The 20,069-nt window shown below is 38.3% G+C and overlaps 1 protein-coding gene across 1 annotated transcript in view; it reads right to left on the bottom strand.

Annotated features, from left to right (window-relative positions):
• Positions 1–20,069, bottom strand: part of SPEF2 (sperm flagellar 2) — a 187,517-nt gene that overhangs the window by 34,853 nt on the left and 132,595 nt on the right. Inside the window, exons 30-32 of the mRNA XM_077760172.1 lie at positions 17,387–17,616; positions 4,742–4,848; positions 3,859–4,041 (exon numbers count right to left, since the gene is read on the bottom strand). Coding sequence (XP_077616298.1) covers positions 3,859–4,041; positions 4,742–4,848; positions 17,387–17,616 — 520 coding nt within the window. The remainder of the gene's footprint in view (positions 1–3,858; positions 4,042–4,741; positions 4,849–17,386; positions 17,617–20,069) is intronic.

Below are 20,069 nucleotides of genomic sequence, written 5' to 3'. Positions count from 1 at the left end.
ATACAGCCAACTAATCTTTGATAAAGCAGGAAAGAGTATCTAATGGAGAAAAGAGAGTCTCTTTAGCAAATGGTGCTGGGAGAACTGGAAAGCAACATGCAGAAGAATGAAAGTAGACCACTTTCTTATACCATACACAAAAATAAACTCAAAAAGGAATGAAAGATCTAAATGTGAGACAGGAAACCAACAAAACCCTAGAGGAGAAAGCAGGCAACAACCTTTTTGACCTCAGCCGCAGCAATTTCTCGCTCGACACCTCTCAAAGACAAGGGAATTAAAAGCAAAAATGAACTGTTGGGACCTCAAGATAAAAAGCTTCTGCACGGCAAAGGAAACAATCAACAAAACTACAAGACAACCGACGGAATGGGAAAAGATAGTTGCAAATGACATATCAGATAAAGGGTTAGTATCCCAAATCTATGAAGAACTTACCAAACTCAATACCTGCAAATCAAATAATCCAATGAAGAAATGGGCAGAAGATATGAATAAACACTTTTCCAAAGAAGACATCCAGATGGCCAACAGACAAATGAAAAATTGCTCAATAAAGGGTTAGTATCCCAAATCTATAAAGAACTTACCAAACTCAATACCTGCAAATCAAATAATCCAATGAAGAAATGGGCAGAAGATATGAATAAACACTTTTCCAAAGAAGACATCCAGATGGCCAACAGACAAATGAAAAATTGCTCAATATCAGTCATCATCAGGGAAATACAAATCAAAACCACACTGAGATACCAACTCACACTGTTAAGAGTGGTTAAAATTAACAACTTGGGAAACAACAGATGCTGGTGAGGATGTGGGGAAATGGGAACCCTCTTGCACTGTTGGTGGGACTGCAAATTGGTGCAGCCACTCTGGAAAACAGTGTGAAGTTTCCTCAAATAATTAAAAATAGAATTCCCTATGACCAAGCAATAGCACTACCTGGAATTTATCCAAAGGATACAGGAGTGCTGATTCATAGGGGCACATGTACCCCAATGTTTATAGCTGCACTTTCAACAATAGCCAAATTATGGAAAGCGCCTAAATGTCCATCAACCAATGAATGGATAAAGAAGATGTGGTTTATATATACAATGGATTACTACTTGGTAATGAGAAATAATGAAATCATTCCATTTGCAGCAGTGTGGATGGAACTGGAAGGTATTATGCTAAGTGAAATAAGTCAGTCAGAGAAAGACAGATATCATATATTTTCACTCATATGTGGAGCTTGAGAAACTTAACAGAAGACCATGGGGGAAGGGAAGGGGAAAAATAGTTGCAGAGTGGGAGGGAGGCAAACCATATGAGACTCTTAAATAAAAATAACAAACTGAGGGGTGACAAGGGAGTGGGGGATGGGAAAATGAGTGATGGGCATTGAGAAGGGCACCTGTTGGGATGAGCACTGGGTGTGTATGTAAGTGATGAACCATGGGAACCTAACCCCAAAACCAAGAGCACACTGTACAAAAACTGTATGTTAGCTAATTATACATTATATTAAAAAAGAAATGAAAAAAATCATCTGTGAAAATGTTAGCAATCTGAAATGTGAAATGTGAACCTGTAGAGTGGGGTTTACATTGATGAAGCAAGGTTCTGTCAATCATACCCTGCCTCATGGGGTTATTAGGTGATTTCTCTTTAAAAGATGGAAATGCCTCCTCTCTCTTGCTAAAACATGGCCAAAGTATTTTTTAAACTTTTTCTTAAAGAGTAAGTGTTGCTTTGTTTGGATCCCAGAACATCTGGCTCATTGAGCCTACAATAACATGCATCCTCACAGACAGAGGGTGAGCTGGGGGTTCAATACCAAAGACTCCTACACAGTGTGGCTCAATGTCCACAAGCATGTGACGGACAGCTGCAGGACACCTGTGGGCTTCTAGGCTTGCAGCGTTCAGCCCAGGTACAGAGTCCAACCCACTTCAACTCTCTCATTCCATTTTAGAAGCTGGGGAAAGCAGCACACTCTTAAGTGGCTGTTGTGGTGAACTTGCTGTTCGTCAAAAGAAAAGAAAAAAGACAGAAAAAAAGCCTAGAGCCCTTTTCTCTCCTAGGGAACTCAATTTCAGTGATGTGTATTATGTTATTTTACTGTTCTAATGTAGCATTTTTAACACATCTCATAAAATTTTGCTCTAGAAGTGTTTTTGACTCTTCCCACTTTTTTTTTGGTTTTGGTTTGTGTGTGTGTGTGTGTGTGTGTGTGTGTAAGCTAGCAAATGTTGGAAACCTGTGAAAGTCATGTGTGACGGTCAAGTGGGCCATTGAAAATGGCCTCCTTGTCTTGGGGCTCCTGTGGGGGTGTCTAGGTGGGCAGCGAGAATGCTTACCTCAGAAATCAACTGCTCCCCAAACACAGGAGGTATTCAAATAAGTACTTCTGAGTTTCTTTTAAATGCAGTGGCCAACTTTCTCTAAGAAATTTACACTTTTGGTAAGGGAGCTTTCTGGTTTTGGCTCAGCATTTTGGTAAAAATTGCCAACATCCTTTGTTTGTTTCATGTTATACAAAAGGATGTTTAAGTTGATATCCTATGTTAATTGGCACACACTGTATTGAAGGTTGGTAATTTCTCAAATGCTCACTTTTAAAAATCTTAACCCAATGATGAAAACAGAGTAAGTTTTGCTCTGCTGTTTTTGTTTTCAGACAAAATCATTTTCAAAAGTTTTAAGTCAAAGACAGGGACAGAATTCTTCAATTGCTCCACTTAGGAAGAACACATATCAAGAAGCACAATCAGCCTAGCACCTGTCTTGATCCGCTTTGAAGGAACCTCCTCATATTCGAGTGTTACTTCCTCTGGCTCAACAGCATGAGTGTGGGCACATCAGCACTGTCTATAAGCATGCCATCCATTAATTAAGGACAAAGAGAGAATCAGGAAGGGATGTGCTCTTTCAATATTGAAATATACATGAGATTCAGGCACCTAAAGAGTATTACCCTATTTCAGAACTAGTGCCTTATAAACACTTACATCTTTTGTGCCTACCAGCAATGTGCAATGGTGAGCAATAGGATGATTTCAATTAGTAGACACCAAATAAGTAATTCAGGCCCTCTTAGTTATTGGGTTTTATTCTCCTTCCTTACTCAAACTTCTAAAAAATGAATTGATATTTCTTATCTTCCCTTCCTGGAAATCATTTAATCAATCCTCTGCAATCTGGATTCTGTACTCCACCAGAATTGCTCTGGTAAAGGTCACAAGTTACCTGCCAAGCCCAATGACCAAGTGTCATGCTACTGAGTTATTCATCACCTTCCATACTTCCTTTGGGTGTCTCATCCATTCATAAATTTAACAATTGCATACATGATAGTGACTTGCAATCCCTTCTGCATCTGCTGTTATCAGATTGAATGTTTCTATCTGCATTTCCTACAGACATTTTAAACTCAACTTGTCAAAAACTATCTCATCATTCACCAAAAGAAAAAAAAAATCTTCCCTTTTCCCTGTGTTCATTTTCCTGGGTAGTACAGTTGTCACTCCCAGAGTACTGGGAATTGAGCATCAGATATTAAAATCTCTGCAGGTGATTCTAAATTACAGACAAGGTGGAGAACCACTGTGTAGGTAGGAACTGGGTGAAGGATAATGAAGTTTATGTAACTTCTTTCAGAACCCTTAGCTCTCTGAGCATCTTTGGCTTTTTCCAGACACTTCCACCTGGGACTTGGACAGTGTCTATGCTGCTTCTGGGTACCCAGACATAGACATCCAAGGAGCAGAACACTGGCCCAAGACCTGGCAATGTGACATCAGTGAGTAATACATTTCTTAGGTCAAAAGTATTCTGGTATTATTAGTGCCACTAGGTGCTGATAGCAACCTGCATATACTGCTCAAAAGTTATGGTGCCCAGCTGTTCTTCATCCACAGCCTTGAACCTCTGCAGGGTCTCGAGGAGTTCTTCCTCCAGGGGGATGGGCCAAGGCATCGAGATTACTAATAGGAATTTCCGCCAGTCCACAAACTCTGAGTTTATTATTAATAAGGATGTTAACTCCTGCAACTAGAAGAAAACAGGAATTGCCATTGGAATATTTGTATGATTCTATCTTGAAGCTATCACTTTGTGTTTCTTTGTAAGACATACAGATGAAGGAAAGAGGAGTTTATATTGGTGAATAGAGCCTGTTATCAGATGTGTTCCCTCAGGTTCTACCAACCAACCCCCACCAAACAGTACCTAGACGGTGTTTCACTTTTTGCTTCCTTGACATTTGGTTTTTTCTCTTCCTGTTACACAACAAATTTATACATGTGACTTGACTCTAGTGACAGCAACTTTTATTCTTTTTGAAGATTAAAGATGATAAAAGTGGCTGGGAAAGGGCTCTACAGCCAGTAGGGAGGTACTATAACCATTTTGCTTTCTGACACATCCTTAAGGAACAGAACAAGAACTTCTAGAATCATCTACTGCTACTGGTTAGAATCATTCCTTCCAGAAGTAACAGATACAAACTCACAGGCTGAGACTCAGAGTCTCCATAATGTTTCATTGACTGTTAACATCGTCATTCATTCTTTAAATGTTAAGCACACACATAGTACATCTTACATTCAAGTTCATTTATATATTCATTCAAGTTTTAGCGATTGCCTACTAAATGTCAGACACTGTGCAAGTACTGGTGATTTTTAAACTATTGACTTAATCAAATAAGAAGAATTCTGAGTTTTGAAACCCAAACAAAATGGAAACTTACTTCAGTTTGAGTGAGGTGCATCCAACTACTAGGAAAGTTGTTTGTTCCAAGGTTCAGGGTTACCAAATCCAGCAGAATGTCAGTAAATGATTTATGTCCTATTATGCCTACAATACAATGAAGAATATTTTTTCAGTTATATTATTTGACAGGGATTTTGTTTCTTTTGCTAACACAGAACCAAAATGGGTATTTGAACAATCATTTTATTCATATTATTTAAAACTGCAAACTTTAGAGAAACAAAAGACATTTGAAAACATAAAAATTATAATCAATTTCCTGATAAGTTTTCATTATTGTTTCTCAGCTAAGTCAAAATGTCTTTTTTGGCTGGATAATAAATCATTTCAGATTGAGCAAACCTTTATACTTTAATTTGGAATATTCCTTGGACTTTTTGCTCAGAATAGGTTGAATTAAAAAAGAAAAACAACTCGAGGTTTTCCTACATATAGTGGAGCACAAGAGTAAAAGATTTAGGTGAGTATGGGATAAAGGTGTTTTCAGATACATGCAAATCATGACTGTGATCAAAGTAACACATTTATCCTCACTTTTCTCTTTGTTCAGAATAGATTTGTTTTTTTGTAAATGCAGGGACACTTGAGCTGTTAAATTACTGGATTGGAAGCAATAATTTAATCATATGGTTGGTTCAATATTCCAAATTATTTCATAAAAGATCACCAACCTTTTAAATGCTTTGCCCTTATATATTAATCCATTTTATTCTGTCTAAATGAGAAGTCTGTTTTGTCTGTCTCTTATTTCAGATTGCATGCACTTGCATGAAAAAAGAAATAGAAAAACAAAATAAATAAATATACTTTAAAAACATCTGTCTAACCCCTCTGACAAAAGTACCTTCTAGAGTCAGGAGAGCTCCTATATGTATTTGGATATTTCAGGTCCAGAGTAATAGCTATCTTTCCTTGTTTAGAAATAAAAAAGCAGAACATAGATGTAGCATTTCAAATTTTTTTTTACACCTGAATTTTTAGCATTTATAAAAGTCCAATGTCAACTTTATCATTCTTCTAACCTTTAAGAAAATGTATTAATCCTTTTAAAATATCAGTGGTTCAAACCAAACACACAATTCTGAGATTTGGAGGTTAATTTTCTGGGTGGCAAGAGCAGACTCTTTCTTTGATATGACTGGACACCTGATGGGTTGTTCAGAAATAAATTCTCTATCCTTTTTTAAAAATCAAACCTGAGTATCCAGTTTTATAGAGATGAGAATATTTTATAGAGATGAGAATATTTCCCAGGTAGTAGAATTTTCAGTAAAATGAGCTTTATTTTCAGCAAAAAACATATTGGTTTTTAGACAAGTTAGAAATAAATCATTCATGAGGTGCCTGGGTGGCTCAGTCTGTTTAGCATCTGACTCTTGATTTCAGCTCAGGTCATAATCTTGTGGTTATGGTACCGAGTCTCATGTTGGGCTCTGTGCTGGGCATGGAACCTGCTTGGGTTTCACTCTTCCTCTCCTTCTGCCTCTCCCCAACTCACGTGTGTGTGTGTGTGTGTGTGTGGTTGCACGCGCGTGCACACGCTCACGCGCACACACACGCACTCTCTCTCAAAATAAATAAACATTTTTTTTAAAAAGGAAAGAAACCATTCATGTTCCTTAAGATGAAACTATAAATAAAATCTATTTTTAGAAAACCATGAAGAGAGTCTAAGTATTTAAAAATTCTGTTAGATGTGCAATATATTCTCACTGTCTTTAACAGCTATGTTGCAAGGAAAGTGTTGTAAGGTAATACTTCCAGCTTACATAGGGATTGTTTATCTGGTGACCTTACTGTGAAATGTGAAACTATTTTAATATTTGATCTTGTCCCTTACATGTGCCCCAAGGCATGTGGCAATGTGATCTTCACATAAAATGGGATAATACCAACATAAACTTAGAAATTTTATTCATGGGAGGCCCCTGGGTGGATCGATCAGTTAAACATCTGACTCTTGATTTTAGCTCAGATTTCGAGCCCAGAGTTGAGCTCCATACTCACAGCTTGGAGCCTGCTTAGGATTCTCTCTCCTCTCTCTTTGTCTCTGCCCCTCTTCCTCTCTCTCTCTCTCAAAATTAAAAAAAAAAAAGAAATTGTATTCATTGATTAAAAAAAAAAAAAACACTCCTTCTCAGTTTGGCCCTAAGTTAGTTATCTAATGCAACTGTCATTTAGAATTATCCAGGAAAGATGTTAATTGTATGCCAGGCCTAAAGGAATTCGGATCATAGTCTAGTGACCCTTAGGAATAACTCTGCAAAAGATGACATCAAAATGACACCATTGCTTAGAAGGATCCCCTCCATCCAAAGAACGTGAAAGAATGTGTGGATGTAGAAGTAGACTCAAAAGGTACAGGAAAACCAATCTTTGGATTTTGGCTTTGTTTGTCTGGCCAGATGCCAAACGCCCTTTGTGTTTAATGTGAAGACTAGTTACTGTGTTACTTCTAAATTTCAGATTAAAAAGAATTTGTAAAAAGAAAAAAAAAACACCAAAAACTTTAGTAAATAAAACAAACTTCTTGAAAAAATAAAAGATTTTGTTTTTGCTCTGATCAATGACAAAGTCCACATTTGTCACATTACTAATCACTTTCATAACGGGTTTCCGAGTCTGATGAACAAGAGGAATTAGATCTCGTGTCACCGTCTGAGGATGGCGTTCTTGCATTCCATAAGTGAATAGCTTTCCTGGGGTCAAAGTTATTAATGTCTGGAGAATTCAGCTGAATTATCAGGAGATCTGTCATACTTTCAGCCTTGATTGTGGCATGCGTTTGTGACTTGGCACGCTTCATCTGACTAAAGGCACGTTCTGCTTCTGCAGAACTTGAAGGGAGGGTCAGCACTAGGTCCACTAGTGTCAGGATATTTGGATACTGGTGCAAGTAAACAGAATTCACAAAATCCCAGGTCAATTTGTGGATGTTCTGAAATCTAGGGGGAAGAATGAAAAGTGTCAAAAATTGAGACTCTCAAGGTTTATCCAAATATTTATAAATACCAACTATGCTTACCTGGTGTAAATCTCTAATTTCAACATGCTCCATTCAGTGGCCACTTCATGGATTTCCACACTAGCAGCTTCCAGTAGTGGTTCATAGTGGGCAATCAAGATGGATACCTCTTTTTCTCCAAATTCTGCCATTGATATATGAGAGAAAAAAGTCACATATATGAAAGAAACCTACAGTCAAAGAACAATAGGTTAGAAGTTAGTGCATATAGGGTACCTGGATTTATCTTTGCTGGCCACAATTTAAAGCTTCCAATCATGGTAGCCTTCACCACATCTTGCTGGCATCTCTGAAACAACCTTGCAGTCTCTTGATGAGATGTGTTAAGACCGTGCTTCTCACATCAGAAATGTTTCCCTTTCCCCCCAGGCAGTTACCATGAAAATGGGTGGCTGAATCAACCCGACGTTCTTTTGGTCCTGGTCTGGGGAGGAAAAAAAATCCCCCAAATAAACAACAACTAAATTAAAAAGTACCTGACAAACAATGCCCCCGGTCAAACTGTCTAGTTTTACAGACCCTCAAACCATTCCCCAATTCCTCACCTTGTTTTATACATTCTGAGCATTTCCAGTGTTGACTCTAATGTGGCAAATACGTCAGCAATGGAAGAACTTCTATTCTGATTGACACGGGAAAGAATGCTAAGGACATTAATGACATCCACTAAGAAATGGACAAATTTAACAATGTCTGCTTGGAGAAGGAGCTCCAGGAGTTCATTGGCTTTCTGGTGACTTGTGTCATTTCTGCCCTCAACTGCCTGTAACATACATTCGGAAAAGAAAGGCGGTTTATCTTTCTCAAAATTATTCTTTCAAATTTCTCAATAAAAATATTCTCTGTCAGTCTGATAAAGTAAAATAGTATGGTATTTCAAAATTACTTACTGAATGCAGTTGCTGCACTATTGCAGGGTACCCCTTGAGAAAGTTCTGGAGGGCTGTCTGTAATCCCTGAAGCCATCTCCTGCCCCCTACTTGAGAAGGCAGCACAGGGCGAAGGTGAAGGCCTTTGAAAGCAGTTATCAGAGAACTCTTGTGGACAGGAGAGCTGTGGTAGAAGTGGTAGATGCTGTGAAGAAGGCCTCTGACGTCATTGTACAGGGGAATGCTCTGGAAGACTGCCTTGTAAGACAGTTCAAGATGATGTGCAAAGCAGTACACAGTCAGTGCACATGGCTGGATTTCTCTGAAGAGCATGGCCACCCCAGTTTTTTCTCTCTCTGAGCCAGGGGCACCATCACTCCCAAAACCAACCAGTTTCTTTGCCCAGTCTTGGTTCGATAGCTTAAGTTGAAGATTTCTCTCTAGAGTTTTCTCAATGGCATTTCTTATTTCCAGAGGATCCTTCTTTTCTACTGTCTGTACCCCAACAATTTGGCAATGCACTTTTCCTGAGTGTGTGAACTGCACGTAGACAAGTTCAGCTTCCTTGGTTGAACTGTCTGTGATTCTGTCACTGAGGACAGAGAAAAATTTACTTTGTTCTAGTTTCTCTCTTAGATTTCTCCGTTCCACTTCAGCGATAAAATACGTGAATGTTCTTGCTGATTTGTTAGTTCTGAATACTGGGCCGATATCGACACCCTTCATATCATCCAACTTGCACATCCAGATAAAGTCTTTGAGGGGGCGTCCCGTCTTGGCAATAGCATGGCATGATCTGAATAAGTTCTCTACTCTCCCGAGCGTGACTTTGCTCATGGTCGTCACCATGAGCTCCGTGGTGGCTTGGTTCACCGGAGAACCACTTGTTGCTTCCATTAGTGAAGCCTTGGCATGAGCCTCACTGAGATGATGTGCATTGAGAAATTCGGTCCTAAAGTTGTCAGTGCCATAAAAAAAACTCACTTGATTTCCCCTTGACTTTATTCCATGCTTACGACACAGACCACAGAACATAAGATTTAGTATTTCATCATATATAAGCCAAGGGTATTTTTTTAGCCAGATTTTCAAAAATTGATTATTCCTCTTTGGAAGGTAATGGCCAAGCTTCTGTGGTCTTTTCTGCTTTTCTTTGACTCCGCTCACATCGCCTGGAGGATCCCTGCCTTTAAAATAACTCCACGTTGTTATCTTCAGTCATCACCAACCTCTACCCTTAATTTTGCTTAATCTATGCCCCCAACACTTGCTCGTTATTTCTGGAAAAAGTTACAGTGAGTGTTTACGAGTGGGATGTCAAGTTCTCTGGTTAGCGCTTTAAGTGGCTTATATTATTTAACCCTCATAATCCATTATCCCTATTTTATAGTTAACACAATGGACCAGTTACTTGTCATTTCATAAACAAAAAGACTAGGGCACAGAGTGGTTAATTAATTTGTCTGATGTCACAGTGCTTGTACCTGGGGGAGCTGGCAGGCAGTCCTACTTCACAGCCCCCATATTTATATCATTATTACAGGTTTCTCATAGCAAAGGGTGCTATGCTCTTCTTCATTCTAGAATCTGTTCCTCTGTGCATAAGAGGGACACTGCTTTTTGCTGACATTTGCTTCCTGTGGTGAGAAAACAAAGGAATAACAGGACACACACAGCAGCAGGTCTACAAGATTCACTTTGGACATCTTTTCACCCTCTCTGGCCGTGCTGTAGCCAACCTGTTCACTTACAGAAAGGGCTTCAGACTTTGAGACCCATCCCGGGTGGTTTCAAAGAGCTGTGCCTCATGCCTCAACTTTTTCTTTTCCCCAAAGGTCTAATTTTTGAAACATACTTGTCGGAGAGTAGAATATATATGTTTTTTTGTTTTTTGTTTTTTTTTCCTGGACAGAAGGACAGAAGAATTTAAATCGCACAAAGGCATGTCCTAAAATACAATTTCTCTCAGGAGGCAGGCAGCCTAGACCACATATTTATTTCCTTCTTGCAACTTCTGTGACCCTACTGATCATTAGATGATATTGTCCTATTTTATAGTATAATGAAAGGTGGATTATGTATTTGTGTGATATTATACTAAAATACCTCATGTCGACATACAAGCTCAGTGTTTTGTTTCGTTTCACTGCTTTACTGTCCTAGGCTGACTGCTGAGCTATATTTTAAACTCTTCTTACAGAAAGAACCACACTTACTTCCTTTGTGCTCCATAATGGCGAGATGAGTGTGAGTATGTGGCAGATGTTTCAGAAAATACACATTCCCTATTGATTTTCATGATCTCATAGCTCTTAGTGTCTTTTACTAGAAAACCTTTGACATTAGTCAATCTGCTTCTGCCTTTCTTACCCTATTTGCATCTAACTTCTATTTGCCTTTTAATCAGTTTTTTGTAGTTGTTACTGTTAAAACATAGCCCCATTTTGTTCCCCTGCAAAAATCAAATCCTAAATATTACTGTTTTCACTGCAAGGAGTCTTCTGGTAGCTGATACCTCCTGACTTCATTTTCATGCCTATAGGGTCATTCTCCCGCTCTAGGCCTTCAGTGCCAGGCTGGTGCCTGCCCGATACACACAAATGCCAGCTAATACACGAATGAATACACAAAAAAAGAAGTAAAAGAAATCTCTCATTGCTAACGGAAAGGACTTGAACTTTTGCTACTGATTTAGCTAGCTGTTATGTTTTTAGCTTTATGAACAGATTTTCCAGAAGGTGTTATCTTGACTTCTGAGCACATACTTTCATTTGCCTAATGCAAATTCTCTGGCTTTATGAGAATATGTTTCCTCCTGAAGAAGCAGCTGAAACCCTGCCCACAGACAGTTTGAATAGGTCCAAAGGCTTCTAGATTTACTACTGCATTTCCGTGATCTGAATCTATACAGCGGAAGGAGTTCACCCACGGAGAGAACCACAGGACCTATGGGGGCTACTCCTTTTTGCAGTAATCCCTAGATTTTGCCACCTGGAGAGATACCCTTGTTAATACCATCAATCCTTCTCCATCGAACCTTTTCTAAGAAATCTTTCTGTGGTTTTTGACTTGTGTAAAGTCAGACTAACTTAAGCAGTTTTCAGATTAAAATATGGGGCTTATGTCTCTGCAAATATTAATATCATATTTCTATAATTTTCTCAGAGCCACTAGCTTAGAAAAATCCACAGAACTTTCTAATGATTCCCCTCTCACCTCCCACCCGTGCCCTCAATCCTGTCTCTCAGTTGGTTGAGGCTTTGTAGGCACAAAGAGCAGTATCTGCAACTCCCTCAGGGTCTCTTCCTGTAATCTGCTCACCACATCATTTGGCTCTAAATATCTTTGATAATCCTGCCCTGCATGTCCTTTGAAAGCCACTTTGAGACTTCACAATCTGACCACAAGGTCTTTTACGGTCCTTAAATCCTGCCGCTTGCCCCATCTGGTCTGTTTGCTGTTCCATGAATATGTCACGCACATAACCTCAAAATCTCAATGTCTACTCTATTTTCCCCTTTGTCCGGAACACCCTGCCCCTGCTTTTCTTCCTGGAAGGCTCCATTCAAAATTCTCCTCTGGGCCTAACTCTTATGCTGACCCACATAGGCAGTAAAAACTACTTCCTCCTTTGAATTCTTGTAAAAACCATGTAGCTGAATGATCGAGCTTAGCCACTACAGACAAGAGTTCTGTTTGTGCTTTCCGTGTCTGAGACCAATCACTGAATCTCCGGGTCTTTAAAAGAGGTTCAAAGGAGGGGCCCTTGTCAGTTTTTAGAACAATATTAGAGCCCTGGATAACTAAATGCTGCCTCCCCTGAGGAAGGGATGAGGGTGCAGAATTTTCTGGAATGTGCTCTCTCTTGATAGCCTCTCAGCAGAAGCCAAAACAAACCATGAACCAAATCTCTATTGGCATTACATGGAGTACTGATGGGCTTGCGAAGAAAAGGAGTTCTTTTGGTTTAAGTGGGGACAGAGGAACATTGCTAAAGTGTTCTAGTTTCAACAGACTTCAAATTGCTTTCATTGGAGAAAGATTGTCTTCATGATGTGCTTGGCACTTGATGCTTAGAGACAAGATGTACCTACCCAGAGCTTAATGCAGTACACAAAATGAGTGCTTTTGTTTGAGATGTTTTTGGTCTACTGGGGAGCCAGATACCCTGTGGTTTAATTCCATCAGGTGGTGTATTTTTTTTTTCTGGAAATATCCCAGGACAATGGTGGAGGTGCCTATTATGGTGTGTGTACCTTCAGGATACCGAGCTAATATTTTGGATAATAATTAGAATAGTTTGTATCACTATTGTATAATGTAACATATTATATAATAATATGGTACTGCTATAATTATATAATTAAATCACAATGGCTTATATATTGTACTTAAATTGCACATTCTGTGTTCCAGACACTTTCTAAACACTTAACGTATATTAGTGACTTTAATAGCTCATAACAGCTCCATTGAAATACCCCATTTTCCAGATGAAGAAAGTGAGTCAGAGAGAGGCTAAGTAAGTTGCCCAAGATCATGTTAATCAATCATATTTGATGAAAGGTGGAGTTGAAAAGTACTGTCTGACTCTTCTTATCCTTGGATGGGTCTTCTTTATTCATCCAGCCATGGGTAAAAAGTGAATCAACATGGAAATGCTAGCGTGGGGCCTGCACGGAGCCTGACAACATTGGCTATTGTTATAATTCAGAAGATATTTACTAAATCTCACTCTGTGCTGGGAGTATACTCGTGGGAATCCTTGGGACAGTCAATGAAAGAATGTCTTTCTGATCCACTGGCTGTCTCTTACTTAAACTGCTCCTAAGAGTCTAAAGTATGGATCTTTGCTGGGTGGCAAGAAAAATGCTAACATGACAAGTTGTTTCACTGCATTTTTCATGATCTTGTATGATGATCACGCAAAAGGTCATTTTTCTTTTCTGGCATATTTGTAACAATCATATCAACAAATGGTATTTTATGTCTCATGACTACATTTACCAAAGGAGATTTAGAATCATCACAAGTGGCAGAATTTGACCAGGAAAGGAGCATCGAATATAAACATTACAGTATATAATATATTTTCAACTTTTCCATTATCTTTAGTAAGGGCTATTTTAACAGACTTTTATTTTTCAAGTGGGGTAGACAATACTCAGCAGAAAACTCCTTAAGCTTTAGTTCTTTCCATTTACATACTAGTTACTCACAAATATTTAAAGTCGCTTGTAAAGATTATCCATTTCCCTCAATAATTTTATTTTTATAGCATAACAAAAAGTGGAACTTTGTACATTATAAGCAGTGGACATTACCACTCCTTACAACTTTGCTAAAACATCATCCTGTGAGCCGAGTAATATATGACTGTTATGTGCAAATATGTTTGCTTTTTTCCTAGAGGAAAATCCATCTGTTCATATTTTACCATATTTTAGTGAGCTTGAAAGTGCATCTTAGATACCATAGGTTACGTTGGCATATATGAAGTAGTTTTTGGAAATGATCATATTTCTTGGCTTAAAAATAACGGCAGTTTTCGAGTTCAAGGAAGAAATTCTGTAGGATCACACATTTAGAAATGTGCCACTTTCAGCCAGTAGCTCCATACTTTCAAAACTGATCACTTCAACTAAGACAGTTTTTAGAAATTGTAGGCTTCTAAGGTAAATGCAGTGGAAAGTACCATGAAAGATGGATTTCCAATTCTCAGAAGGAATATGACAAAAGACTTCCCTTAAAGATGGATGGCTGTGTATCATTTAAGGCACTGAACAACAATTACAGAGCTGAGGAAGAAAGACTAAAGTCAGAGGATCTTTTTGGGGCTCAGGGAGTTGGGGAGAAAGGGTGAGTGGTAATTATTGGGCTTCCTCACGGAGGGGCAATGTCAGCATTTGCAGCCTGACTTCAAAAAAGTCATCACAGAATTGGGACTCTGGGATGCAGAAAATGGAATGATTCTTACTTTACTTTCCCTTTGTAACATTAGCAAGAATAATAACAATGAGTATGAGTTGTATTGATAGACTACCTGATTCTGTGCTAAGGCTTTTACATGTACTTGAAAAGCAACAACAACAACAAATACAGATACATCTGTGTGTGTTAAAATATTGTAATTGAGCCAATAATAAAGAGTTTAAACTGGCTGCTCATAGACCATAACTCATTTTGAACCATGAAGACTCCTAAATCTCACAGTATTATGTAGCCTTGTAAACTTTGCAGTAATTACAACTGTTATTCTTAAATATGTGTTAATTCTCCAGCTTGGGTGGGTGGGGGCAGCTTCCCAGACAGAGAAGGCCTCCCCATCTGTTTGCCCATGGTTCGTGCAGTTGGGGAAGAAGCAGCAAAGCAGTCTCCTGATTCTCTCCCTGAACATCCACACCCATGCCTCTTATCTGCACATTGTCTAGCGGCTGTTCCTCTAACTTTAAATATTCTATGTATCCCTGCCATCAAACCAGTCTTCTTCCATTTCCTTCCTCTGAAGTATTATCCCACCAAACTTTCCCTGACCAACCTCATTGCTTGCTGGTCCCCCTTTCCTCTGCAGTCTTGAGCACTTTTATAAAGTTGATACTCTGTTCCAGAAAGAACCGAAATAGAAGTTTATATTTTCTTCTTCCTTACTTTTCAAATTACACTCTAAGTCCATCAGTCAAGTGGTTTTCTTTTTACATCTACTTTTTAAAATATATATATAACTATCTCCCTCCTCCCCCCTTTCCTTTCTTCCCTCTTCCTTCCTCTTTCTACCATACTTTGAAAGCTGTTGCATTCTACCATATTCAGAAAACAAATAAATGTATCAGTTGACATATTTTAGTCCCAAAGCTTTCTAGAATTAATCTTCTAGGGCACATACATGTCAACTTATATCTGCTATTTGTTATTTGTTTTGAAATTTTTAGCTGAAATGCAGGCTCTAGACTAGAGGTTGGATCCAAGAATGTACCATGGTTATCATCATGAATACTAAGGTTCTTAAACAGGGATTAGAAGTGGTTGATAATTTTCAAAGTCCACTTGCACCTACTCACATGCCTGCAAATGCTTTTAGTTTTGACCTGCTAATTGGATGATTTTCTTCCCATCACCCTAGTGTAGGACTAAAGCAAATCGTATTTCATATTCAGAATCTTTATACATGTATCTTTTTATTTTATATGTAAAAAATGGTGTGGATAAAATGAAGAGCAAATGCAAATGTGAAGAAGAAAATATGTAATAAGAGGGCATTGTGAAACCTACACAATGGGGAAGAGAATGGAATTTGCCCGAATGGAAGAAGGAAGGGATTACATGTGCTGGCTTTATAAAACTGTGACTTTTTTTTCTTTTGTACTTGGTGAGGGTCACATTTTCTTCCTGCCCAAATATTTCCAGCCAGAGTTGGTGCCTATCCATAGTTGCCGTGTGTGCTTTTATGTATTGGAGGCGTAGACCCGCTCAGCTGATTAGATGCGGTGACATGTAGAGGTTCTCCCAGAGGCACATGGTTACACCTGTTTCAACAGCTGGGCTTAGCAAAGAGGTGTTCAGACTTAGAGAAAAGGAATGTCATTTTGACTACTAAGATTTAGTATGGTTTCTAGAAATACTAGACTTAAATTTTTTTAAAATGTTTATTTATTTTTGAGAGAGAGACAGAGAGCATGAACGGGGAAGGGGAAGTGAGAGAGGGAGACACAGAATCTGAAACAGGCTCGACTGAGCCACCCAGGTGCCCCAAAATACTGGACTTTTAAAGAACAAATGAAATATAATCACTCTGAGAGTGAAATAGTGTTAGTGCTATTGGCTATTCTCTAGAGAAAAGTAATGGTTTTCCCATACATGGATATTGTAAGATAAAATAAATCTGTATATAAGAGGTGACTTCATTCAGTGAGAAGGGGCAAGAGCTTTGAATCTGAAGAGGCCTGGATGACATATGACATAGGCAACAACTACTTTGTGACTCAGTGTCCAAGCCTATAAAATGGAGAGGAGATGCTAATCCTACAGGATCCGTCTGAAATTCCTGTGCTATCAACTGATGGAATTCATTAAAGAATATCTGGGAATAGAAAGGGCCTGAATTAAAAAAAAAAAAAAAAAAGCCTGTGCAGATGCAATAGAACCATAATGATAAATGTGAAGGAAATACAGAAGCAGTGTGCATAAAATACTATGTACATGTACATGTGAGCAAATTAATCAGGTAAGCAAATATTTTGTTGACAGCTTATCTGGTTCTGTTCTTAATCTGTGAAGCACTGAGGGAAAAAGCAAATATTAAAGGGAAATTCTCTCCTCCCTGGTCTCCCTTCACAGATTGGTCGGGGAGACAGAAACACAAACTATAATCCCAGTACAAAGCCTAGACTGGAAGTGTATGCAAAGGCTGTCTCTCTCTGTCACTTGCTGCCGGAGTGAGCGATACTCAAGTGTACCAGCTTCGTGGCCAGAGGCAGGGATGGGCCCAAGAAGAGAATTATCAGGAATGAGGACCACCACTGCTGAAGTGTTACTCACCGTTCTCCTTCTGTTTGTTTAACTCAGATCTATGTAGCATGAAACAAATGCATGATAAACTAGAAAAGAGCAAGGGCTTGTTCTGGTGACACTCAATGCCAGAGGGCTGTTTTACTTGTGAGCAAGTGATGGCCACCTTCATTAGCCTTATTCTTTCTTGTGCTTATAAAAGCATGATAATTATTTTTCCTACCTTGAGGTGCTATAACTAAGAACTGATCTCGAAGGTTGTCGAGCTGTTCGATGGTCAGGGTGCCATTTTCTTCCTTTTGTACCGGTGGAGGACGTACTGGAGGAGGGGAATCTGGAAAGACTTTCACATCACCATTAATAAAGAAATCTTCTTGGTCTAAATAAAGTTCACTCTGAATTTTTGTTGAAGTTTCAATGTGATAGCGAGCTACCTCAGTTAATTTTTCCACACTGAAAATGGAAAAATGAATAGGGTTATCCCCATTAAATACTATTGGGTTAGCAGTATTTGCTTAGTAGACATACACACAAAGTCTACACATCATACAGCTAAGTTAAACAATTCAATCTGCACGTTTAAAACTTCTAATTCTCTTCAAATCCATTTTGTAGAAAGACAGAGTGTAATTAAATAGAGATTAGAAATAAAATGTATGCTCATAGTCAGAGCTAATAGTCACATATTTTATACAAAGCTGAGCAAAAAGGGACTTCATCAAATATGGTTTTATTAGTATTAGAACATATTTTGCTGTGTAAGCAAGATTAATTTCAAGAGATATATTTCAATCTAAGTATGAACCAGAATAAAGATATATGACAGAAAAACCTGTAAAATATAACTGTTAGAACAACACATTTATTTGGAATCAGGACAAATTATACTGTTAGTCAGATTTAATACTGGATTTCTAGAAGAGTGGCTTTTCTCTAACTTTATATCAAGGAGTTTGATGTTATTTAAGACACAATTGTCAGAATGGACTTTAATAATATATACCCATTGAAATTGCATTCTATTTTTACAAATAACAATTCCTAGTTAAAATCATGTAGTATAAACAACAAGAGTTAGGTGCAGTGGAAATAGTACTCGAAGCTGAGGTCTCATCCCAGAATCCTCTGTACCTATGAGTCCTTGGTAATTTACTTAAACTCTCTGAATCCTTATCTTTGCATGGAGCTGATAACACATAGCTCCATACCTTATGGTTGTAATGTAAAGCCACACAGGACACGGATTTAAGCTGAACTGGGGATTACAGGTATGGTCCTAATTAAAGTCCATTTCAAAAGCAAGAGAAGTTATATACACAAGAAGTGTATATTATTTATACAGAGAAGTACAATATTACCACAATAAAGAAAGGATTGTGTTTACATTTTGCAATAAAGACTGGACCTGATGGAAAAATCCATTTCTAATCTCCTTTTATGTAACCCAGGAACACCAAAATATATATACTGAAAAAGTTTTAAAAAGAGCATTAGTTACTTTCTCTCAAAAGACAACCCTAGAATTCAGCTCCAGCATTCTGTACTGGTGAGTGTCCGTTTTGCACATAGTATCTAATTAGTTTATGCCTCTTGGTGGTTGTGTGCTGGTGCAGAGGTTAAGGCACTGGAGAGCTAAGTTTGCAACCTTGAGGGAGGAGGGCCTCCCACTGCAGACCAAGCCTGAGGCAGAACTAAGATCTCAAAACGGGTGTGCGCCACCTAGTGGAGGTTATCAGGCATAATCTTCTTATGAATGGGAGGAATTAAAAATGCCAGGAAAATGAAAAGCAAGATTTGAAGTTCCAAGGGATCTGATAGCTTTCTCTCTCTGTCTCTCTCTCTGTCTCTCTCTCTCTCTCTTTTTCTTTGGCTGCCAGAGAGTTTTTGCAATAACCAAAACATAGTTTTCCAGCATAGCTGGAAAGTCCTAGTTTTAAGTTCTTCTGGCTACATTCAGAGGTCAGATACATACACATAATATAAAACTGAGAAATTGGAATACAGTTGATAAAAAATAAGAAGAATTTACTCTTGATGGTCACATGGATGGGAGCTGTGAATCCTAAGAATTAAGAAGACATGTTCTCATTTTTAAGTGGCAGGCAAGGAACAGAACCAAACATCACTGCTCTGTGAGGCTAATGATAACTGACTTGACTATCCAGTAGTAAAATTATTTTAAGCCTTACTGTAATAAGGTTACCAGGCTGCCTCAGGAAACTAACAATAGAACTCCCCTATGACCCAGCAATAGCACTGCTAGGAATTTACCCAAGGGATACAGAAATGCTAATGCATAGGAGCACACGTACCCCAATGTTCATAGCAGCGCTCTCCACAATAGCTAAAACATGGAAAGAGCCTAAGTGTCCATCAACAGATGAATNAAAAGATCAGAGGTAAAGAAATTAATGATCAAAGGTAACAATAATTGTAGAAATATTCACAATTAAAAATAAATATGTATGACTTCTTGGACAGTTCTATTCCATTAAATTTAAATCTTAAACAACATGCAAAATTACTCATTAAAATATAACTTGTCAAGAGTTACAGAGAAGTAGAAATCCTGGCTGGATTATAACCATTAAAGTAATTCAAGCCATATTTCAGATTCTTAAAACAGACAAACAAACAAACACAGCTACAGAGACTTAAGTGTATGAGTTCCACAAAACATGGAGTGCCCAGTGAAGTCAAAATGAAATTACTGAATAAAGAGTAGCAATTCCTGCCATCTGATTTTTCTATGTCAGTATTGGATTATGACTAAATATATACGCCAGCTAATTTCACTTGTGAATGTAAACACAAAAATTCTAGACAAAATATTCACAAACTAAATGCATGTGCAACATACATGCTCCTACTCTTACTTGGAGTCTCCAGCTATTATAATATAAAAG

Source organism: Crocuta crocuta, unplaced genomic scaffold (genome assembly GCF_008692635.1).
Source record: "Crocuta crocuta isolate KB4526 unplaced genomic scaffold, BGI_CrCroc_1.0 scaffold150, whole genome shotgun sequence".
Taxonomy (NCBI): domain Eukaryota; kingdom Metazoa; phylum Chordata; class Mammalia; order Carnivora; family Hyaenidae; genus Crocuta; species Crocuta crocuta.
Note: the sequence above shows the minus strand (reverse complement) of the source record. Positions and strands in the feature narration are given on the sequence as shown.